Here is a 25,118-nt window from a genome sequence, read left to right as displayed (position 1 = left end):
TATAGAACACCATGAATTAATGTACTTCTAATCTCAAAGGACATGGGAGTAGCAACACCAGTTAATGGTGCAGTTCTGATAGCTGAGGTGAAGTGAGCAGTTGTGATGAGTCACTGGAAAGCAAGGAGCTCTCCACAGCAAGCTGCACAAATTTTCAAAAGGATATTTAGCACAGTATCTTCAGTAATGCAGGTGTAAAGATCTACGCCGAGGTCAGATGAGGACAATACAAAACCCCATGTTACATCACACCATGGTACAAAAGATGTTAACAGCTCCAAACATTGTCATTATCTGCCGCTTCTTTTGTCCCCTTTACTCCTAGCAGGAAGTGAGATTCATCTTAGATTTTGCACACTCAGTTAATTCCAATTCCAAGACAGAAATTCCAAGATTAGTTCCATTGCAGGAATTTCTGAACAGTGGCAGATTTTTACATAGTATATAGAAAACCTGTGTTTTGCCTTCATGCCACGGTGATAATGCCAAGACATGAGCAGATTAATGGGAAGTGCTAATTAGTATCAGCCTTTGGTTTTAAATGCCTTGCTGTGTCTGTCTGGATCACACTCAATGGTGATGGTATGCATTTAAGGCCAATTTTACTTCACCCTGAAAACGTGTAATCAGATTTAGGACTCGTCTTCAACAAGATGCTTCTGATGCTTTTTTCAAATTTGTAAGTTCCAAGAGTTCTACTAAAACTACACTTATACCGAGAACTTCAGCAAGGGACTTAGAGTTTTCACTTGAGTTTTCTTTTCAAATTTGTAAGTGACCAAAATGTATGTCTCCTATGATACAAAATCTTTAAACAGGTTGTTTTACCTGGAAACATTTCAGTGAAGGAAATCAAAGAGAAACAACCAAGTGACTTTCCCAGTAATGAACTCTGCACTTGGGAACAATGTCTAGCTGGTACATTGTTTACTTCCAAGGAGGCAAACTAAAGATACCATGCACACTACCACCTGGTGGACAAACTACAGAAAAAACACTGGTACCTGCCAGGAAAAGCAGCAACAAATCTTCATGCTTAATCAGAACTAAAATGCTAGGCAGTATATAGTGCTGGTGAAGTTTTGGAACGGATAAGAAATAAGGATATTGCAATTGGTAAATGAATATATCACTGTAGTAAGAGATTTCTACAATCACTTTTATTAGTTTTTGAAGAATCCCCACTAGTATTTACATAGTGCAAAAAAAGCTATTACTCCAAAAAAGTATGGTAGATCGAACAATTCTTCTTCATACAGCAAAAAAGAAAACAAAACCCTTCATCTTTTATAATAATTTTCTGCTGTTTAACCTAAGTGTTGCTACAAATGTTAGACATTAAAGATTAACAGTTTATCTTATTAGAATCTATTTAAAAATATATGACCCATTTATGACATTTAGAAGGTGGGCTGTGCCAACTGTGTTGCTAATTTCAGTGTTATCATGCACTATAAATTTCAAGTTAGACATTCTACATTTCATTGTGTGTGGAAGGGATGGCTAGAAACCCATATAGGCTGCATGTATGGCTTTCTTCTGCTGGTTTTTGTTTTTGTAAACAAATCTTCACACTGAATTTTAATGATTAAAATATGATCAACATTAAAATCAACTGGATATTTTGCTTAGTTGGCACAACTTCACAGAGAATACTTAATGACAGTTTTAGCAAACAGCTTTTCAAACAATAAAACTTTTTGCATTCATATTTAAAGTACTGTTATTAAAATTTAAACTTCATGTTAAAGAAATGGACTGAATCATGTGAATATCCTTACCCACATAAGCATTCGAGATCTCCCACCTTTATGTTAAGAAATCAGACAAGTGCATTATTGAAGAACATTTCCTACAGTTTTTTAATTTTAAAAATATGGAACAAATCCTGCAGTTATTGTTTGGTTCCAATCCTGCAAACACTTACACAGGTGTTTAAATTAAGCATACCAATAGGTCCGCTGAGATCAGTGGAACTACTTATGTTCCTAAAGTCAAGTATGTAAGTACGTATTTGCAGGACCAGAACCTTAATCCTTACTCAGACAAAAAATATATTATATATAAATAAAAAAAAAAGTGGTCTGTTGAAGGACTACGTTCTCCAGATTTTTTTCCCCTACATTTATTTTTGCACAGATATCAGCAGTGTTATATAAAATACTTTCTATGCACAGTCACCTCTATCAATTCATTGTAAAGATGCCCTACCACACATTTTTCATGTTTTGCCAGATGCATGAAATCTAAATAATCCAATAATCTTTGAAAGAAAAAAAATGGATATTTGTTTTCTGAATAATCTTCACAATAAGAAACCATATCTATAGTCATAACTCCAGAAACATCTGTTTTTTGGAGTGTAGCTATCTGTATAATAAATTGTATACTTTTTACAGTGAAATAGAAATCCAGCTATTTTAAAAAATTAATAATGGGACTATAAAATAACCTATAAAATAATCGGAAAGGTTATGCTTTTTTATTCCTGTTGCTGATAGAAACAAGATTCCATAAGATCAAGATTATACCTCTTAAATGCTGCACATTGCAAGGAACTTCCCTAATTTTAGATGCAAATGGACCACTTCACAGACACACAGTCATTCCATTCACAATTATCTCTCATTCTCATCTTATCAAAAGGAAACGTTCTAAATAGATGGTTTCCTTTACTCTGTTTTGGTTTGCCTCTCTAGAGGTGATCATTCACATTTACAAAGATTCTCCTTGTTTGCTGGCAAATAGAGAGGTACTAGATGAGCTGTATCATCTTCAATGAACTCATAATATACTTATGAAATCAGTAGCAAAATTACAGTTAAACAGTAGGTTGAAGATGACAAGTAGATTTCCTGTTCGATATAAATGTCAAAATCTTAAAATGACTGTCCAAGTTCAGAAAAGATGAAAAAGAAACCTTTGTAATGCTACTACCTCAAGAGTTATCTGAATCACTGTCATGGAATAAGCAAAAGGAAATGTACAGATTATAGTTTTTTGTAATCCCACTCTCCATTTTGGGAAAATCTAGGTCAAATTCTATCCTTAGTGTGCACAGATGATTTTAGTTGTTGATGGAAGCTGTGCTTAAACGTCCAAGGGCAAACACTGATCCTCTGTCAGCAGTTCAAACCGCTATCATTTCCTAAATCAACTAAAACTTTCAAAGCGTATGCACAATAAAATCTGCAGTACAAACAACTGGGGTTAATATTTAGGAGGCATCATTCTTTACTCTTTGTATTCCTATAAAAAACATCTGTTGCTAATATCTAGAAAGATTATATCAAAGAACTAAGAACATGACAGGACAGCTCTTCAACAATGTCCTGCATAGCATTTGCTATGTCTACAGATACCAAAGTGTTATTTACGTAATACTCAAACTCTTCGTTTCCACAATGCTCATTACCATCTGAAAGACAGGACTAGTTATTTCCTAAACCCGGAGTCTGATTTTCCCAGTGCAACATGAAATACCGGTATTACAAATACTAAAAAAGTGCTGGTCCCAAAATAAGTCAACTAAGTGTGCAATTAAAATGTCCTATTTATTTTGTGTTACTGAAAGTTACCTTTTTTAAAATGGAAGTGGTCTAGAATAATGAAGTAGAATTAAAACAAATCTATATTTGCCATGAAAAATTGTTATTCATGAAAATGGTTCTTTGGCTACTCTTGTAGTCAAGTCCTTGGTGCTGATGGCTTCAGTACATTTATTGCCAGTACTGGACAAAGTTAGAAAATTCAGACTCTTGGTGTGCAAGGATTAGACATATACACCATTCCCAATCTGAAATAAATTCATCACCAGATAATTGATTTCATTTCAATACTAGGAACAAACATGGATAATTCTACGGCAGCTTATTTGTTTCTGGCTTCTTTTTTTGTTGGGAACCACTGACACCACTCAGAACTCCAAGGTGCTTTCCTGCCTTCCCAGAACAACTACTTTACTACTCTAAAAGTCAACTACTAGGCTGCTACAACTGAGGAACAAGAGTTCACATTCTCAATGAGAATTAATCCTAAAATTGATCCTGAACTTAATATAAAAGTGGCCAGAATCAAAGCATGCAAGTGAACACAACCATACACTTAGCTATTACATCAGTCACACTTACTGTTAAATACTCAGATCACTTATGCCTGTTTTATTTAATGTAAATAAAATTATGCACATCAGCATTCCTGAGGTAAGTGAAAGAATAAGGAAGCAGTCAGTTACTAAGAACAACATGGATGGTGGTCATGGTTAATGGTTCCCTTACTGTGACTCTGCACACAGTGATTGTTTTTTTTTGTTTTTTTTTTTTTCGTATTTCATTGGAAAAAAAACAAACATACATTAACTACAATTATTTTGCTATTGTGGTTTTGGGTTAAAATTATTCTAGTATACTGTAACCATCTCATTACAGTCTGCATCTTTTGTAATATACCCTCAGAGACCCAACTACAAGCTGCATCTGTCTTAGCATAAAAATCATGCATACATTTCTCTGTAATCGCCTCTTCCTTTTGACTGCAAGAAAAATGTTTTTGGATTTTTCTGGCTTCTCTTTATAGGAAGCCTTTTATTTATTTATTTATTTATTTATTTATTATTTCCAGGTATAATTAGAAAATTATGGCCAATCAGGTTAAAATGATTGGGGTATCAGCAATGCAAAATGTTGGTAACCGTTGCAAGTCTTAAAATATAGATCAGCTCATGTGTTGGAAAAAAAGATAAACAGTCAAATTTAAGAAGATTTTTGCTTACAATTGGTCGTTTATAAATAGTTTCTCCGTTTACAAAAGCAGCTCAAGTAAATATCTATTACTGACTGAGATTTTTACACAGATGGTTTCAATTCTGGGAAATACACAGATACTGATTAAAAGCTAAACTATAGGTTTTAATGAAACAATTAACAAAAGACAGCTACAAATATTTGTTGTGAATTAAATACATACATTAAATGTTAAACAGTGCAAAATGTTGAGATGAAGCATACAAAGTAATGGCTGCAACCCTTACAACAGTTAATTATAATTTTAAAGAGTTCCTGAGTTTGTGCTTATTTTTACAACATGTAATTGGAATCTGTGTGTTCTTTATTCAGAGAATTGCTGATCGTGGATTTATGTTGGGCATTACTTGCGTGCTTATCAGTTGTCCATTCCTCACTATCAATTACTGGATCTACCTGCTCAGGAGTTTCTATCTCTTCCTCTTCACTTTGTTCTACATCGTCTCCCTCTGCACCACTAAGGGTCTTCCCAAGTTGAAGGGTTTCCATAGTTCTTTGGGTCTCCGAGACCCAAGATTCAATTCTGCTATTAAGTTGAACCTCCACCGATATAGGTTCATGGGTGTAATCCTCATCATCTTCGTCGTCATCCTCCTCCTCTTCTTCAAGCATTCCTGGTACAAGAGTACTGGTGGTACTGGTCATGGAGGAATTCAAAAGATCACGACAGCTGCCATCCAAAGATCCTGTCTCTGTACTCTGCTGTGAGGCCCACTCCAGATTGTCATCTGGCTTCACCTCTTCTCTGTCACTTGGCAAGGATTTTCCATGACTTGCAGTTGAGGTAGTTCCGGTTGTAGCTGTAAGTGGCTGTTTATTAAGAGTTGCTTTCTCAATTTGAACACTGCTAGATTTTTCTGGTGCAGTTGTCTTAAATGAGGACTCTCTCTCATTTTCAGAGGTTTCTAACCCATCAGATGTTTCCACCATGTTTCTCCAGTTTGTTTCTGCAAATCAAGAAACCATAAGCTCATCAGAAAACTGACAGCTTAGCGAGTTTTTAAAACATTTACACAATTAAAAAACATCCTAAGATCTTGTTCAAGTAAAAAGTATAAAAAGGAGATGTGCATGTAACACTATACTTGTCCAAACATGGTCACACAGTGAATAGTTTGAAAAAAAAACTAAGAGCAGAAAAAACTGTTCCATGCTTAGAGAGATTCTCAAACTCATTTTGTTCTGAATAAAAAAAAAGGTGTTGATGTGCTCGCTTCAGCACTACACTCAATAAGAAATGGCACGGCTGATGGTGTGTGGGGAGACCACGCAGTGGGGTTTTACTGTCAGTGCCAGAATCCCATGGTAATTTGCCAAAATAGTATTAATCATCATTCTGCTGTTGCATTCTGAACAAGAAGTGAAAAAAACAACCTCTAAGGTAGATCATAAAATCAAAAACAAACAAACACATTCCAAGTAATCAAGGCATTATTTTGAGTAAATGGGTCCTCAGGAAAAAAAAAACACGTCAATTCTATTAACAATTTGACCTAGGTTAGACAAGTATTTCATTCTCAATTGGTACTATCCCAGCTGTTACACTGGGTGTACTTAAGAGTTAATGCATAAATCAATCTTGTAGGTTGCTCAGACCATGACAACTCTTCAACCCTTCACTGGCTTTCCTTCAACTTCAACAACAAATTTAAGCAAACTGCTCTAGTCTTCAAAGACTTAAATAATTTAGCTCCTGTCTACCTCTCATCTCTTCACTTCCCTAGTCATCCTCCTTCATTCTGCCCTATACACACAACCCCCTGTTCAAATCTCACCACTGGCCTTCATATACAAGGTCAATCCCACAGAGAATCCCTCTGCAACTGAAGTGATCCTCCTGTGGTTGGCTTTAGGTTTGCTTTTTATCAGCAAAGTATTTGGAACACATCTGAGGATTAGGGCCAATGCCATTATTTTTATGTGGTCAGTTCTAGAAGAACTTCCCCAGAAGACTATTCAGTCTCACCCCAAGAGCCTAACCAATTTTGGATCACCTTCTTTAAGGTGTGGAATATATTCTAGACTGGGAAGTATTGGGATAATTTTTTTCTACCTCTGGTTTAATATTTATAGCTATTTCCACTTTATGTTATGTAATATAAATATACGTTTTTAATACTTACCATATTCTTTCTCATTCACTTCAGATATGGGCTCTGAAATAACACTACAGAATGAAATAGCACTTGCCGCAGAGGGATTACGAGAATGACCCATGTGATGAGGTGCCTTCTTAACATTCTTTAAGGCCTCTTCTGCCTGCTCCTGCTCCATTGATGCAACCATATCTCTGTATGCCTTTCTGGCCTCCTCAGTCAGCGAGACCAACTTATTAAACAGGCTCTAAATATGAAGACATTTTCATATGTTACTTTCTTCATGAACATTTTCACTTGGCCCATTTTCCCTTTTATTAACAGGTCCTGTATATGCAACCCAAAAGCCTGTCAAGTCAAAAAGAGTGTGCCCTTTATTTGGGGGCAATAATCAGTCATGCTCTAAGTTTCATTTTAAGGATACCTCTGCATTTATACAGCTCAAGTTTTTGCTGGGGTTATTTCTGATGAAGCATGGGTAGGACGGAAAGAACACTGCCTTCCTGCATTGTTTGCAGACTCACAGGAAGAGTTCACTCAGCCTAAAATCCCAAATGATAAAACTCATGGTTGCAGAATTTTCCCTTTTTAAAAAAAAACCTGTTACTAATTTTTGTTATCTTAAGCCCCTTAGGTCTCACTACTAGTCTTTGCTTCCCAATGGCACAGATCTAATCAGGTTTTATTTTGTGCAATGATTAATAGGTTTGAGCCTATGATATTATGGCATATTTAGATATGGATTATCTACAATATCAAGCCTACAGCCCTTTTCAGTGGGATGTCACAACATCTTGCAACCCAGGCTTCGCAAAAGATGGTATCACATGTTCAAGGAACCTCTGATTAGAATAGCAGTCTTATATTTGCACCAAAGAAACCACCATAAACATACGGAGCCAGTAAAATGAATATTTAATGACGTTTTCCATTACTGGCCCACACTTGATATTGAATCTCTTTCCAAATATATGTTAGAACAAAAGATGAATGACAATTTAAGTATTTAATGGGCACTTCCTTCCTTAGCAGGTAACAAAGGATGCAACATGATCTAAAATTCAATACTGTCTGTGGCTAGCTGTTTTAGCACACTCACTGCTGGTAATTTTGTTTCCACCCCATCAATATGTTTATTAAAAACTTTACATCTTGAGAAAAATATTGTTAACTGCTCAATTGTTAAGTGGTTTAAGTTACAGTACATGCTACAATACCTGAAACAAGTTCGGTTAGGCAGAAATAATTACATGTTCAATTTCAAAGAGTCACAAAGTAAAATTAAATAAACATGCTCAACACAAACTGGTCATGTTATACATAATGGTAACAGGTACATGTAATAAACTACGAATCCTTTATACTTTACTCAAAATCAGAAGAGAGACAGGTTAACACCAATAAGTGCCACCATTTCTATTATTGTGAGGACAAAATTGCTGTCATCTCAGCATCTTTAACTCCTTGATGCCAGCATTCATGATGCAATCAATGAGGTGCCTGTCAAAAATTCCAGGCCTCGGGCATCAAGAGCTATCAGTAATCCTACAGTTTTAGTCAGGGATATGAAAAGCCTGTTCCATTCCCCCATGCTGCACCCTCCATTCTACCCAGAGAATACACAGCCGGGGGGATTTTGGGGGTAAGGAAGGAAAGTAGACTAGAAATCTACTGTCACTGGCAAGAGTGCAGGAATGATTTTTATAGTGGGGGTCCTGAGAGACATTGAACCAAACTGTAAACTTTGTATATGATACAAACCACTTCAAGCCAGGTGGTGTAACAGCACCCCCGGTTCCAGCACCAAGTCTATGGATGGTACTATAACCTTTTAGAGCAGACTGGCTTCCTAGCAACTTCTGGCAGGTGGTGCAGAGGAGGAGGAGGGTATCTGATTACATATAGCTCTAGAAGGAGTAGGACAACTCATCTTATTTTTCAGTCTACCAGGTGCTACATTTAGTTTCTGTTTCTCATTCAAACTGTTGTAAATGTGAAAGCTGCTGATCAATACTGTAAATGGGTGATTAAGTTTTAGTGATTACCAAATGACCCAAAAATGGATGCTAGCATCCATATAGGGAAGATTGTGTTCATTATCTGAAAAGAGAATGTTAGAATACTGTGCCCAAATTGCTGAAGATGCCATCCAAGAATGCATATAGGCTTTCCTGTTTGCTCAGAAAATAAAACGAAATGATAGGAAAACTTCAGGATGACTGCCTTTGAAGTACATGGGTGCTCAGTGCACTATTTAAGCCTTGTTTAGAAAGCAGCAACACCTAATATAGTCCTAACACACACTGTGGAAGTTTAAAATTCTTCTGTAACCATCAGCCACCTTATGGGTTGGTTGACTGAAAAAGGATACATATACCCAGGCTTCCCAACAACACTTATTGGAACTCACAGGAAGACAGTCTCTACATTTGCATGCAACTACTTTAAGCACAGTGAAACGTACAATGAGAATGAGGGTGAGGAGAAATTTTGATCAGATAGCAGCCAATGGCTGATACAAACAAGGGACTACTAGAGAGATGCACTAAAGGTTACAAAAGGAAATGAAGTGTCAGAGTAATATGGTCAGACTGCAAGGTAAATAACTGTGTCAGACTCAAAAAGGCATCTGACCTAATTTATTTAATCTAGAACCGGAAACCCAGGACAAAACTAAAAAACTTTATTCAAAGGAAGTGAGACATTTCATTACCAAGTTTCCATGTTCTGAGCTCAACCCATGATGCTGACAGACAACATAACCAATTCAAACTAACAAAAATTATGCTAATTTAACTTCTAGATGGAGCTACTATAAGGTGGGTGCAAAACTGGTTGGATAAATTGTTCCCGGAGACAGGTATCAGAGTGGTGAAGCTTATGCCCAAATAAATGTGTTAGTCTCTAAGGTACCACAAGGACTCCTGGCTGTTTTTGTTCCCAGAGAATAGTTATCAGTGGTTCACAGTCATGCTGGAAGGGCATTATGAGTGGGATCCCACAGGAATCAGTTCTGGGTCCGGTTCTATTCAGTATGTTCATCAATGATTTATATAATGGTATAGAGAGTACACTTATAAAGTTTGTGCACAATTACCAAGCTGAGAGGGGCTGCAAGTGCTTAGGAGGATAGGATTAAAATTCAAAATGGGATATATTAGCAGAAGTGTTGTAAGCAAGACACGAGAAATAGTTCTTCCACTCTATTCTGCACTGATTAGGCCCCAACTGAAGTACTGTGTCCAATTCTGGGTGCCAGATTTCAGGAAAGATGTGGACAAATTGGAGAAAGTCCAGAGAAGAGAAACAAAAATGATTAAAGATCTAGAAAACATGACCTTTCAAGGAAGATTGAAAAAACTGGGTTTGTTTAGTCTGGAGAAGAGAAAACTGAAAGGGGACATAACAGTTTTCAAGTACGTAAAAGGTTGTTACAAGTAGGAGGGAGAAGAATTGTTCTTCTTAACCTCTGAGGATAAGGACAAGAAGCAATGAGCTTAAATTGCAGCAAGGGAGGTTTACTTTGGAGATTAGGAAAAACTTCCTAACTGTCAGGGTGGTTAAGCACTGGAATAAACTGCCTAGGGAGGTTGTGGAATCTCTATCACTGGAGATTTTTTAAGAGCAGGTTGGACAAACACCTGTCAGGAACGGTCTAGATAATACTCAGTCCGGCCAGGAGTGCAAGGAACTGGACTAGATGACCTCTCGAAGTCCCTTCCCATTCTATGATTAATCCTGAGTTTTTCCCATTATCATCTAGCTTTAAAATGGAAGAATCACATTTATACCCCAAACCTCTTTCTTTGTTTGTCACAGTTTGTTGCATCCACTAAGTAAGTAAAGTAATGGATGTCAGAACAGATATTAAGACTTGTCAATTTTTAGAAGACTCTCACATGCCTCTCCGGGCAACTTAGTTATCAATTGAGTGTGTTTCTGGCACACTCTGACTGCTTTGGTTGAAACTTCATAGGCATGAAGCTGGAAAAAAAAAAATCAGTGAGTTGTGGAATCTGTAACATATCTGAGAGCAGACAAAAAAAAAGAAAGAGTGGTAGGCCTAATTAGTTTGAATGAGAATTCGATTATATTTCCCATAGAATTGCAAGCTTTTCATTTTGGACAATGAGTGCCCTTTTTAATTTTTAAAGAAAAAATGTGTTTACAACATGAGATACAGGTTTTTGTTCTGTTTTATTTTCAAAAAATGGCTTTTTTCCTCACTGTTTTCCCCAACAGATGAAGGAAAAGTTCATCACCCTAGTTTTAGTGCAGGCAGTAGATGAGCTGTACCTGCAGGACTGGAGTGGTTATATCACAGGCAGAGACTATCTGTACCTGCTGATAGTGCGTGGGCATAAATAAGGGCAGAGTGAGGGCAGCAGTTTCAGCAGATGTTATTCAGCATGCTTAATACAAGCAAATCAGTTAAAACCAGGGAAAGGGGCTGGGAAGGGAGAGAGATGGACTTGTGACCCTGAGCGCCATCTCTCCCGCATTGCTTCTGATCACAGGCCAGGATGATTTGATACATGCACAGGTCACATCTAATATGATGGCAACCCACAATCCTCCCAAGGTGTGTTGACCCAATGAAGCAGAAGCATACACCTCTGATGAAATATGGGGATTTTAGGTAGCAGGTAGATGCCCTTGAAACCAGTGCTCCTTTGAGGCCTCCCAAGACTGCCTCCCAATCTGTGTAACAGTCCAACAGTTGCCTTACTTCAAGATGCTGGCATGCCCTACAATCCTGGACATTCCAGGTCATTTCAGCTGACACTTCAAAAGATGTCTGCCAGCATGTTCCAAAGTTTTAGAGGAAGAAGGGGTGACAAATCTGACATCACAGAACTGACTGGGCAGTGTGTCAAATTTAAAGAGATAAGCAACTTTAGAATAAATAGGCCAAGATAAAATTGGCATTCAACGTTAGTCAACACTCTGTATGTATACACGCATGCATTATAGTTAGCTTGTGGGCCCAAGTGCAGTGAAAAAAGTTTGTAAACACGTATTACATGAGAAAAAAAATTGAAATGGTATTATTTATTCAGAAATGAATTGCTTACTTCAGCACCAGAATAGTTGAAGATTCCCACCACACTAACAGGAACTAGCTTGTTCACACAACGACCAAGAGCTTTACGTCCAAGTGCAAAGACAAAAGGAATCTCTTGCTCTCGTGCCATGGCTATTACGTTATACAGAGCTTCATCCAATCCACCTTAGGAGAAAAAAAATAACACAAAGCTAAAGCTTAGAACAGACATCTTAATAGTGCACTTTGGTCCAATCCAGTATTCCACAGTTTTTGTCAGTGGCTATCAGCTAAAACTTTAGTACACACAGTAAGCCACCAGATATTTAGATTAAACCATGTACTGCCAGAAAGCAGTAAGGCTTAGAAAGCAGTAAGGCTTTGAATGCAGTGCACATGCAGTAAATTTGCTTGTTTTATTAAAGTACAATCAAGTCTGTTATTTACTCAATATGATCAGTTAATCTGTACATCTAACAATGCTCTGAAACCTCTAATAGTGCTATGTTATACACTAGGACTACTACGTAGAAACTTTATGAAACTGGATTCTCTGTTTCTTAATAGACCTTTTCCTTCTCTTACATATCTCAGGAAGTTACCATTTGCATTCCCATAGTGTGCAAAATATACTAGGCCCAGTCCAACATACAGGAAGGCACAATTCCTGCCTGACTAGTTCCAGTAGTTAGAGAAATGGGCCCAAAGGCAGAGTATGGCAGCTTTACAATGCAAGTGAAAGATGACCTGTCATGCTTATGGGACAGCATGGAAGATGCTTAAAATGACTCAGAAGTCAACATAATGGATTAACAAGGTTAGCATCACTGGTAGCGTTGGGGAAAATGCAATATACACATAGCATTTATACACTAAAATATTTCTTATTAAAGCACTTGTACCTTTTGACTGGATTTTTTCACAGTTGGGAGAAATGATCACACATTTGATTTTGTTTAACTTCATGTGCTTAGTAACCTCACGCAAACCCATAACAAGCCTTCTCCTTGCTTTAGCTCTCATGGGGTCCTTTTGGTAAATGCGTTCCTGGAAGCTGACAAGTTCTTGCAACAGCAAAGTCACACACTCATCTATTTCTTTACTTAGAACTTGATTACAATACCTGTCAATTCAGAAACCACCACATTTTAGCATATAGCAAATTCAGCAGTCTCTCTCATTGCTGTGTGCCTTTAAATGATTTTTGGCAGAAATAAATTTTTTGTTACTTGTTCCAAGTATACTAAGTACATTTTTTAGAAGTTAAAGAAAATGTACACTTAAAACAACGTAAGGATATTCTGAAAATGTTTAAAATGAAACCACAGTGAAATACATTGTCAGGATACAACCCACCCACCCAGAGCCCACAACTTAAAGAGGATAGCTCATACACACTTATATTTTACAATTCACTATTCCTTGATCAAATTTGATAATCAATAAGGGATGCTTTCAAGCACTGGTTAGTGGTAATTCCACTCTAGTAGGGGTGGATTGTAGCAGAGTTTCCAGCTCCCCAAACTCAAAGTTGCCCTTCATTTGAAATGACTTTTCTGCTTACTCTATTTCTTAAAAGCAGCATCCTAGCTGAAGAAAATCCCTCAGGAATATTATAACCCGCCTCATAAGAAGCAAGGAGGAAACAGAGGGTGCAAAGCACCAGGGAGTAGTACTTTTTTTACATGGGGGATAGGCTAACTTAAGTTCACCGACAACTTATAAGAGTTCAGTAAATTCAAATACAGTTAGAAAATACATTTGACTAGAATACACCTTTAGAATTCAAGTTGAGTAATTCAAAGTGCTTACTCTCTAAATCTCTTGCTGTGAATTTTAGTGATTGTTGAAGATGCCATTGGACTACCTATCCCTGAACTGGCAGGTGAGCCTTGTGACACTGGAGTCATGCAATATGGAGAGTTCTGACTTGCTGGAGAAAGTGAAGTATCACTAGGCACACTTAGCGCCGGCTCTGAAAGAAATGAAAAAAGCTTTGAAACATCTGAAGTATGAAATGCATTTATATATAAAAAGCAGTATAGTTTAACATAGGGAACTCATCTGCCACTCATATGTAAAAATCAGACAGCAGGACATATATTACAAATTTCAGGCACCTAATATCTGTCAGGTAAACCACTTTAATGGTATTTGAATACGCATTCAATTACTATATTTGAGCTCTCTTTTTAAAAACAAAAAAAAGTATTTGAGAATACGAATGAAACAAGAACTACTTGAAGAGAATAAACGTCTTCCAAAAATTAAACTTGTGTGACATTTAAATTATGCTGTCTTTTTGCTGCTTTACTTTACAGTGATCTCCAGAGAGTCATTACCTATTTTTACACTAAATACATCCTTGCTGTCCTAGCAATCTTTAGAGTACCACTCATTACAATTACCATATCACATCACAATGTGGGTCACAAATCTCCATATCAGAGAGGTACTGGCTGACAGCTTTGGATGTTCCTTTCCTTGTTCAAGAATTAACTATACTCTGAGCAAAAGTTTGAATAGTTTGCATGAGTTCAAATGACTTGGGCACTAAACTTGCATTTCCCCGCCATATTGCATATACCTCTGTACTTGCTGATTTTAGACAGAAGAGGGAGCACTAGAAGGTGATTTGAAAAGTCCGGGTTTTCATGCTTTTTTGGGCCCTACCAAAAGCAGGAGGACCGGAAGTATCATGAGAAAGCCTGTTCTAACAAGATTTTCAGCCCAAATTTGATGGGCACAACTAGTCCGGGGAAACATCTTAACTGGACTACTGCACTTTTTCAAGTTCTTCTATCCCAAATTCATGCCTTATGAAAGCTGTGTCAGGTGCTTTTAACTACTGACTAACACTCAGAAAAAACACAACATTACTAATATACATTTGGCATCAGATTCTCAGTTTGTATAAACTGGTATAGAAAATCTGTGGTCACTGATATAAATAAAACTCCGCAAATATAGATCAGCTGATGATCTGGCCCTTGAAATTTCTATTTTAACTCTCCAGGAATGTGACAGCAAAGTCAGAACTATTATTTAACAAAAAACAAACTAGTAGACTACAATACTCAATTACCCAGGACTGTGAGAACTATAAAACTAACAAGAAATTTAAGTATTTGTTGGAACTCATTTTTAAATAAAGATTAAAAGTCTGGCTAAAAGGGAGCTTTTAAACATTTACAAAACATTTACAAAACTCCAAATACCAAAGACGACCTGACTCCAATGTGCCACACAGCAGAAGTTCACGGTAAACTAGGAGTAAATGGGTGACACTGAGTAAGTTTAGGTTATGGCCAAATATCAGAAAAGCTTTCAAATTAAGGTCTATTACAGAGAAAGTGTCCCAAATGGAAAGTGGAAGACTGATTTATTTGAAAAAACTAGACCTGACAAAGCACCTGAGAATCTTGAATAGTTGAGGGATGGACAAAATGGCCTCAAATAGGTCTTTTTCATCTAATTTCCATTCTTTCATAAGGGAAATAGCTGATCATAAAATGTATAATAAGCTAATAGTAATGGACTTTGTTACATGTTAAAAATAAAAGCAATCAAGAATATTTTAAAAAATGTATAGACACTTCAATTTAAAACAATTCTTTTTAAAAATCCTAAAACAAGAGAAGACCTTTACCTTCTTGAGAGGCTAACTCCTGAGACTGGTCATCAGTCAAACATACATGCACCTCTTTTTGTTCATCAGATCCCAGAAGACTGTGATCTGCAGATAAGCGTCCTTTCTTTTCTTCTCTCTCTTTTAAAATAATCTAGGAACAAGGTACTAGTTTTCAATCAATTAGAAATCTTTAAGTATTACAGATTGCTACAATGAGGTGAGAAGCTTCCCTCATATAGAAGTGGGGGAAAAAAAATCATGAAGTTTGTTTTAGAGCCTTTTTGTTCCTGAAAGTGAACCTAAACAACATATTTTAAATCTGTTTGATGGATGAGAAATGGCATCCTTCATTTTAGTAGTTACAATAAGGCAAAACCACAATTTGAGAGTATTTTTAGAGTAGTAGTGTTGCAGGAAGGGTTTTTTCATAGCTTCTGTTTCAAATACTTTCCAAACACTCTTTCAAACTTCTATTTGGTAGAGAGCATTCATCTTTGTCACCACTACCTCCCACCCCCACTCTTATAAACACTGATGCAAGAATGCAATAAAATTCCAACAGAATCTTATCACTTTGTCTGGAAATTGTTTTGAAACGCATCAAAAAGCACCACAATACAAAGTGCTGAGACTACATGGCTATTAGCCTTTATCTTTGACACAGTAAATGATAAAATATCAATGACAGATGCCAATACTGTAATGAATAACGAAAAATATGGGCTAGATGATTAGCCTTGTTGCATTCTCTGGACAGTGAGCCTATATATCACTTGCTTCTGTTTCCTCTCCCACCCTTCACTAGACACACAACCCAGTACCGAGTCTGTGCTAGGGGTATGTCAGAAGCATGCTGTACTCCAGAAATCAGCAAGAGCTGAACTATTCCTTTAGGGGTAAGTTGGTCCTCAGCTGCCCTAAAGATCAGGACATCACAATTTAGGAGTTCATGATTCCCAATCCCACTAGACCACATCTAGAACATTATTAAGAGAATTGTTAGTCATGGTTATTTCTTAATCTTGAAACTTGGATCAAGACAGTCCCAAAACAGTTGCATGGTTTACCTTTTTAAGTGCGGTCGGGCGTTTTAGTTTGGAAATTTCTCTCTCTTTTCCTCTTTTTACTTTTGGAGCAGTCGAGTCCAAAGGATTAAGACAACCCACAGATGGCTGTCCTTTAGTTAATGACTTTCTGTTGGTAGATTCTTTGATATGAAAAGGTGCACCACCGCCAACTAAATGTAGGCAAGAAAGATAGTCTCACTAAAAGATACTACTGAAAAAAAGCCCACACACTTCCAAAGTTTTCACTAACAAATTCTCACCAAGTACATTTTTTTTCTTTTTGCAGGGGAAAGGGGACATTATGACAGGAAAGTTACATCACCAAATGTTGATGTTTTCATATTTACTTATTTCTTGAATTTAGCCTCATGTTTTAGGAAATTTGACTACTCATTCCAGGAGAAAAAGAAGGCTATACATCACATTTAAGAGTAAGATAGTTTGTCTCAAATGACATGTAAATATCATTTTTTCTAGACATGAATATGTAATCTGTAAATACTTCTGTTAGTTATAATAATATGACAGATTAAGGAGGACGGTAGAATTTAACTGACATTAATTGGAATAAACAAGATTTTTCCGTATAGCAACAGGCCAAAAGAAATGCATTTTAAAATGAAGCCTACATTGAAGTTCTTTACAGCACTTTGTTAGCTACAAGCTTGCTGGTCAGTATTTATAAGTGGCAGACTCCTTGCAAATTAGGGAATACAAAAAGTGCATTTTGCTCATTTATTTCCCAGAGGCGATTCATAGTATTTTATACAATAGCACTTAAGTGTTCAGGCAAAGTGGGCAATTGCCCAGGGACTCAGGCAATTAAAAAAGGGCCTGGTGGCCCCTGGCCGCAGCCAGCAGCGCAACAGGGCTAAGGCAGGTTTCCTGCTCCCAGAAGTGGCTGGCACATCCCTGCAGCCCCTGGTGAGGGGGTTTCCGAGCACTGCCCCCACCCCAAGCACAGACTCCGCAGCTCCCATTGGCCAGGAACTGCAGCACCCACCCAAACTCCACCCCAGAACCTGCACCCCACATCCCATCTCCCTCCCAGAGCCTGCACCCCACAACCCAGTTCCCTGCCCCAGCCTGGTGAAAGTGAGTGAATGAGGGTGGGGGAGAGCAAGCAGAGGGAAGGGGAATGGAGTGAGCAGCGGGCAGGACCTTGGAGAAGGGGCGGACGGGGGCATGGTCTCAGGGAAGCGGTGGGGCAAGGATCTTTGAGTTGTGCAGTTAGACAGGTGGCAACCCTACTGAGTGGGCATGTGGAATTACCTGTGTATGAGAGGGGCCTGGTATTGGTGAGTTGACGGGCTTTCATTGCTTGTTGCTGTTTCTCAAGCGCTGCTAACATATCCCCTAAGTCTAGCTGCACAGGAGCTTTACTCTTCTTCCCAGCTGCTTTTGATAAAGCCTCCTGTTACATGAATATAAGACACAGTTCACCTTTATGTCTATTTATCAATGATCAGTAGAAGACAGCATCTTTTTTAAACAGACATTATTGCTATAATAGTGTATGAAGGAATGCTGTCTGATGGTTATTCCTCCCCTAACAGTTACTACTTGAAAATGTAACAGACCTGGAGTTTTTTCTGCTCCATACTTATTTCTGAATATTCTTGAGCTGTGGCAAGTGCTGCTGCCAAGGCTTTCTTCTTCTGACTTTTTGCACGTTTGGGTACAGAGGTTGTAATAGGAATGGGAGTTTGGACTATATTGATTGGAGAATTTTCAGGTAAATCATCCAGCTACGGTTGCAGAAGAAAATGTATAAACATAATTACAAGCTGTTACAATACAAAAAGGAATTACTTATCTGAGACAGTAGCAAAAGAATTATGCAAAGGTAGAGAACTAGTCCATTTAGCAGATATACTACTTATCAAACAAGTAACATATAGCTGTGACACAAGTCACAGTATGCATGAGGATACAGCTAAATTAGTTTTGTGGAGTACTTGATCTATATAGTGAAGGAGACATGTTACATGTCATAAACAAACTAGGGAAATTCAACCTAGATGGAGCTACTATAAGGTGGGTGCAAAACTGGTTGGAAAACCGTTCCCAGAGAGTATTTATCAGTGGTTCACAGTCATGCTGGAAGGGCATAATGAGTGGGGTCCCGCAGGGATAAGTTCAAAATCTTCATCGATAATTTCGATAATGGCATAGAGAGTACACTTATAAAGTTTGCGGACATACCAAGCTGGGAGGGGTTGCAAGTGCTTTGGAGTGTAGGATTACAATTAAAAATGATCAGACCACTTCTCCAGTTTGTCCAGAAGTAAACAGGACGAAATTTGATGAGGACAAATGCAAAGTGCTCCATTTAGGAAGGAGCAATCAGTTGCACACATACAAAATGGGAAATGACTGCCTAGGAAGGAGTACTGCAGAAAGGGATCTCGGGGTCATAATGGACCACAAGCTAAACATGAGTTAACAGTAACACTGTTGCAAAAAAAGCAAACATCATTCCGGGATGATGTTCTTTATGTAACCTACCAATTTTTTTTCTCTCACCCATTCATTTTTTAAATAAATAGGTATTCTAATCACATGTGGTTCCTCCACAGTTATAAAATAGCAATGGGGGATAGGGGGTGGGGAAATCCAAGACGTGGCTTCTTGACAATATGGTTTTCCCTGACATTGCTATGTTAATTAAAAGACCATTGGAAAAGTATTTTCATAACAAAAAGTCTATAGTAATTTGTGCTGTATATGCTTTTTTAAAAAATTCCACCATAGTGACCTTGTAAATACTGCAATAGACCAGACAGATTCATGCAAACAGGGAATGTAAATTCAGTAACACTAATCAGAAATTGTCTTCACCTTAAAAACAAAATATCAAGAATAAAAAAAAGTCTTTACTTACTACTTTTGGTGAAAATTTTTGCTGAATGTTGCCACCTTTGCCACTTCCACTGTCACTATTTAACTCTGGAAATTCATCTTCAACCTAAATGAAGAATTGAGGATTAAAAGTCACACTTGCCTACAACTTGGGTAAAAACTCACCACACACCAAAATACCAAGGGTATTAACTTGAATGGCCAAGACTGGAAGTGAAGTATCCAGTACTTGTATCCAATGGTAAAAATAATAATATACTACTAAAAATATGTACAGTATGTTAAAGAAATTCCTGCAATATTAGAGAAAAGCACTGAATTTAGTTAACTTTTACATTCTATAAAAACTGAAGCAAAACGTAAACTGGAAATCTACTATCCTACTTTCAAAATTAAACTGAGTTTAATATAAGATCAGAAAGTATACACAGTAGACCTAAACTTCAGAGGCAATACATACAGTCTTATGAGAAATCAGTGTATTTTATCACATTGTTGAACTTAAGAATGTTTTCAGCAAGAAGAGATGTCACGAGGCAACTATCACCAGTTCAACATGTTTTATTAGATCTTGTCATATTGAAATTCTAACAGTGATATGAACACAAAAAAATACCTCAAAGTACAAGGGTTCGGGACTTTGTTCTGCTCTGCTTGATTGGCTTGTGGTTAAAGGCTTCTCGTGCCGCTTCTGCAGCTTTTGCCTTCTTTCTGAAGATGTGCTTTGTCCTCTGCATCTGAAACCAGACTTATAAATCAAGGAAAGAGTTCTTAGGGTTTTAGAATTAAAAGTGGTATAGATCTGTATGCATTCATGCTAGCTACTCAATTATACTAATGGAAAAAAAAAAAAAAGACTACTCAAGTTAAAATTGATTTTTACAAAATAAGCTACATTACCTATGGGGTGTGTGCATTTTTTAAAATGAACATATCTGATTGAAAGGCACAGTTATTAATTCTAAGCATATACTACAGGTGGGACCAGAGATTAAAAATTCTTTGGAATATTAATATTTTAATTTTATTTTTTATCACTAAGGCTGATTGTTTACATTTTGCATTTCATCCTTCTCTGAAATATTACACTAATGCATGGAAGAAAGTGAAATTGACTGATCTTTTTGAAAATACCAGGATAAAGTTTAAGAGCAAAAACAACTACTTTTATAAGCACTCATAGAAACTGTTACTGTTCTATGACTAGACAGCATCCCTTTAAAAGTATTCATCAGCTGAACTGTTAACATGAGTGAACAAAGATTACAAATGAATTAATTTCAGCAACACCTACATACATAGTATATATTTGCAATGTACATTTTTAACAACAACTTTAATGTAATGAACTAAACCTTTTCAAATTCTATATTTGCATTTGGAAGGAGATATAATACATCCATTATATGCTTCTCATACATACGCAATTAGTGACACAAGGTAGCAGAAGCAAAGACATCCAAAGTTCCGCTTTAAACTCTTCACCTATTCTGTAATACTCAGGGTGAATATGATGTGAAAATGAAATAATCTAAGCTTCCACTCCTCCTGAATACCAGTGAACAGGAGAGGCCTTATCTAAAAGACTACAGCTGTGGTCTTCTGTGGGCTCCTCTGATATTGGAGACCAAGAACTATAAGGAAGAACATCAGCTCTCTCTCATTTTGCAGACCTTTTTCTTGCTAAAAGAGTTTTGAATATAGAAACCAAATGCTCCAACTCAATGTATTTTTCCTGACAGGTGCCCTCCAATACAGCTGCTCAGGCTGGACACAGAGGTATTATCATATGATAATGCTGTTTTGCTTGTCCTCTGCAAAATGCTAAGGCTTGTTCTACCACTGAATGGTTGACATAGGAATATTAAAACTGAAGACTCAACTGATGCAGTTACAAAATTAGTTGAAAGAGCCATTGTGATATAACATCTAAATGTATGCAATGCTAAACATTGTTCCTGATGAGCTAGTAAAATGAGAGAGTGGTGATGCTGTGAACTTTGGCACTGGAGATGCAAATCCGCCGCTGACTTCAGAGTTTTATCCTTTAATTGGTGAAGGTTTAAGGTGCAGCGATGAGAAAACATTTTCTTCCAGGAACTAAGTGCGATAATGGCATGCTGAACATGTACAATACACATTTTTTAAAATTAAGAGCGTTGTATCCATCTCAAGAACAGCTCCTCACCTGATCTCCAAACTGGAGGAAGAGTTTGCTAACAGGGCTCTTGAGGAGGTCACTTGGTGACTTCTCCTCAGAATTTTCTCTTAACTGACCATGGTTGGACCAAACAGACCTCAAAAAAACCTCACAAAACCTATTTTATTGGACCCTCCCCACAAGCCACCCTATGTGCAGAAAGAACTACATTCACAGAAAGCTTACTAGGGCATGAATGTGCACAGAGGTCCCTTGGGGGTAGGAAATGCACCAGGAAACCGTGGGTACATCTACACTACAGGATTATTCCGATTTTACATAAACCAGTTTTGTAAAACAGATTGTATAAAGTCGAGTGCACGCAGCCACACAAAGCACAATAATTCAGCGGTGTGCATCCATGTACCAAGGCTAGCATCGATTTCTGGAGCGTTGCACTGTGGATAGCTATCCCGTAGCTATCCCATAGTTCCCGCAGTCTCCCCCGCTCCTTGGAATTCTGGGTTGAGATCCCAATGCATGATGGTGCAAAAACAGTGTCATGGGTGGTTCTGGGTAAATGTCGTCACTCATTCCTTTCTCCGTGAAAGCAACGGCAGACAATCATTTTGCGTCCTTTTTCCCTGGATTGCCCTGGCAGACGCCATAGCATGGCAACCATGGAGCCTGTTTTGCCTTTTGTCACTGTCACCGTATGTGTACTGGATGCTGCTGACAGAGGCGGTACTGCAGTGCTACACAGTAGCATTCATTTGCCTTTGCAAGGTAGCAGAGACCGTTATCATCCCTATTGTACCATCTGCCATGCCATTGTAAATTGGCAATGAGATGATGGTTATCAGTCGTTCTGTACCGTCTGCTGCTGTCATGGGTGCTCCTGGCTGGCCTTCGTTGAGGTCAGCCGGGGGCGCAAAGACAAAAATGGGAATGACTCCCCAGGTCATTCCCTCCTTTATGTTGTATCTAAAAATAGAGTCAGTCCTGCCTAGAATGTGGGGCAAGTGTACCAGTGTACCAGAGAACCAGAGAGCACAGCCGCTCCGTGTCAGATGCTGCAGAAATGATGAGCTGCATGCCATTCTAGGGGGTGACCCTGCAACAATCCCACCCGTTGCTTCCCTCCTCCCCCAACCCTCCTGAGCTACCATTGCCGTGTCCCCCCATTTGTGTGATGAAGTAATAAAGAATGCAGGAATAAGAAACACTGACTTTTTAGTGAGATAAAATGAGGGGGAGGCAGCCTCCCGCTGCTATGACAGTCCAGGTAGTACAGAATCTTTTCTCTACACATGAAAGGAGGGGGAGGCTGATGGAGCTCAGCCCCCAGTTGCTATGATGAAGACGGTTACCAGCCGTTCTGTACCATCTGCCGGGAATGACCGGGAGTCATTCCTATTTTTACCGAGGCCAGCCAGGAGCACTCACAGGATGATGAGGACGGCTATCAGTCATTTTGCACTGTACCGTCTGCGACCGGGGAAGGGAGGGGAGAGGATGCTGCTGTTCAGTGCCACAGCACTGCGTCTACCAGCAGCATGCAGTAGACATACGGTGACATTGAAAAAAAGTCAAGAAACGATTTTTCCCCCCTTTTCTTTCACGGGGGGGAGGGGAGATATACCCTGAACCACCCCAGACAATGTGTTTGACCCTACAGGCACTGGGAACTCAGCCAAGAATGCAAATGCTTTTCAGAGACTGTGAGGACTGTGGAATAGCTGGAGTCCTCAGTATCCCTTCCCTCCCTCCATGAGTATCCATTTGATTCTTTGGCTTTCTGTTATGCTTGTCACACAGCACTGTGCTGTGGACTCTGTCTATCACAGCCTGGAGATTTTTTCAAATGCTTTGTCATTTCGTCTTCTGTAATGGAGCTTTGATAGAACAGATTTGTCTCCCCATACAGTGATCAGATCCAGAATCTCTCGTATGGTCCATGCTGGAGCTCTTTTTGGATTTGGGACTGCATCGCTACCCGTGCTGATCAGAGCTCCACGCTGGGCAAACAGGAAATGAAATTCAAAAGTTCGCGGGGCTTTTCCTGTCTACCTGGCCAGTGCATCCGAGTTAAGACTGCTTTCCAAAGTGGTCACAATGGTGCACTGTGGGATACCACCCGGAGGCCAATACCATAGATTTGCGGCCACACTAACCCATATCCGACATGGCAATACCGATTTCAGCACTACTCCTCTCGTCGGGGAGGAGTACAGAAATCGGTTTAAAGAGCCCTTATATCAATATAAAGGGCCTCATTGTGTGGATAGGTGCAGGGTTAAATTGGTTTAACGCTGCTAAATTCGGTTTAAACGAGTAGTGTAGACCAGGCCTGTGTTGCAAATGCATAAAAACATCTTAAACTCCATTTATAAGGCTGAAGTTCAGCACAGTGCCATTCATGGAAGGGGCTGGCTAAAAAGGGAACATGTCATAGATTCCAAACACATGACTGTTTTCTGACTAAGCCCTCACTGACAATGGACCTAGGTGCAAATTAAATCTGCCCTCTCGGTGGAACAAAGGGCAGAAGCTGTTCCAAGAGCAACGCCTCCTTCAGTTGCAATGAGCTTGGCTGGCAGAGTGAGGTGTATTTTATAGCTCCCTGATCTTAATTAGACACTTAGTCTGTGGGATTAAATAAAAGTGATGTGAAATATCTGCGGGATTAAAAGAAAGCCAGTTCTCCTCCTCCTCCCCCAGAATATCCAAAAGCACCAGTCCATGTAAAATTGTGGCCAGAAAAAACTTGAGCTGACTCTAGTTGCTAGAATAGATTATAACAATTGAGAACTACTGTATTCCTAGAAGATTATGGGGCAGTCAACTTCTATAGTCCCAATTTTTACATACACAAAGATTAAGGTATTGATTAATCGTATAGCTAAGTGACCGATTACACTTTTGATTTGTTATGAAAATGTTCAAGAGCCCAAATAACCAAACCTAGCCAAATGTCTTTAGATAATACAAAACAGTACTGTACAAAAAAGGAGACACTGTACATGTCCTTTGTTTTGGGAAGCAATTCTTATCTCACAGCATGTTCACCTTCTGTGTAAGTTGTACTTCAAAGATACACCCAAAGATCACTTGTATTTATAGAATGGTTGCTTACAAGTTAGAAAGCACTTCATACGTCACCCAAGATTCAACCCACCAGTCTGCACCAGTTCCTTAACTTGTTGTTTTGTACCTTTCTGATCTTTCTTTTGGACACTAACTAGCATTCCAGGTAATGGTCCATAAAGGTACCCCTGCAGTTTGTACCAGCACAGTGTATCAATGTATTTGGTCTTTCACAGTTTTCCTACCTGCTTATGCTAAATCAGGGGTTGGTAACCTTTCAGAAGTGGTGTGCCGAGTCTTCATTTATTCAATCTAATTTAAGGTTTCGCGTGCCAGTAATCCATTTTAATGTTTTTAGAAGGTCTCTTTCTCTAAGTCTATAATATATA

At 38.3% G+C, this 25,118-nt stretch overlaps 1 protein-coding gene across 1 annotated transcript in view; it reads right to left on the bottom strand.

Annotated features, from left to right (window-relative positions):
* Nucleotides 1-1,138: 1,138 nt before the first annotated feature.
* The window catches only part of SECISBP2L (SECIS binding protein 2 like), a 46,836-nt gene continuing 22,856 nt past the window's right edge, over nt 1,139-25,118 (bottom strand). The window contains exons 8-18 of the mRNA XM_030576862.1: nt 20,119-20,250; nt 19,525-19,608; nt 18,221-18,388; nt 17,913-18,054; nt 16,641-16,810; nt 15,592-15,724; nt 13,755-13,917; nt 12,845-13,065; nt 11,974-12,128; nt 6,926-7,145; nt 1,139-5,749 (exon numbers count right to left, since the gene is read on the bottom strand). Coding sequence (XP_030432722.1) covers nt 5,076-5,749; nt 6,926-7,145; nt 11,974-12,128; nt 12,845-13,065; nt 13,755-13,917; nt 15,592-15,724; nt 16,641-16,810; nt 17,913-18,054; nt 18,221-18,388; nt 19,525-19,608; nt 20,119-20,250 — 2,262 coding nt within the window. The 3' untranslated portion in view covers nt 1,139-5,075. The remainder of the gene's footprint in view (nt 5,750-6,925; nt 7,146-11,973; nt 12,129-12,844; nt 13,066-13,754; nt 13,918-15,591; nt 15,725-16,640; nt 16,811-17,912; nt 18,055-18,220; nt 18,389-19,524; nt 19,609-20,118; nt 20,251-25,118) is intronic.

This window comes from Gopherus evgoodei, chromosome 10 (genome assembly GCF_007399415.2).
Source record: "Gopherus evgoodei ecotype Sinaloan lineage chromosome 10, rGopEvg1_v1.p, whole genome shotgun sequence".
Classification (NCBI taxonomy): Eukaryota; Metazoa; Chordata; order Testudines; family Testudinidae; genus Gopherus; species Gopherus evgoodei.
Note: the sequence above shows the minus strand (reverse complement) of the source record. Positions and strands in the feature narration are given on the sequence as shown.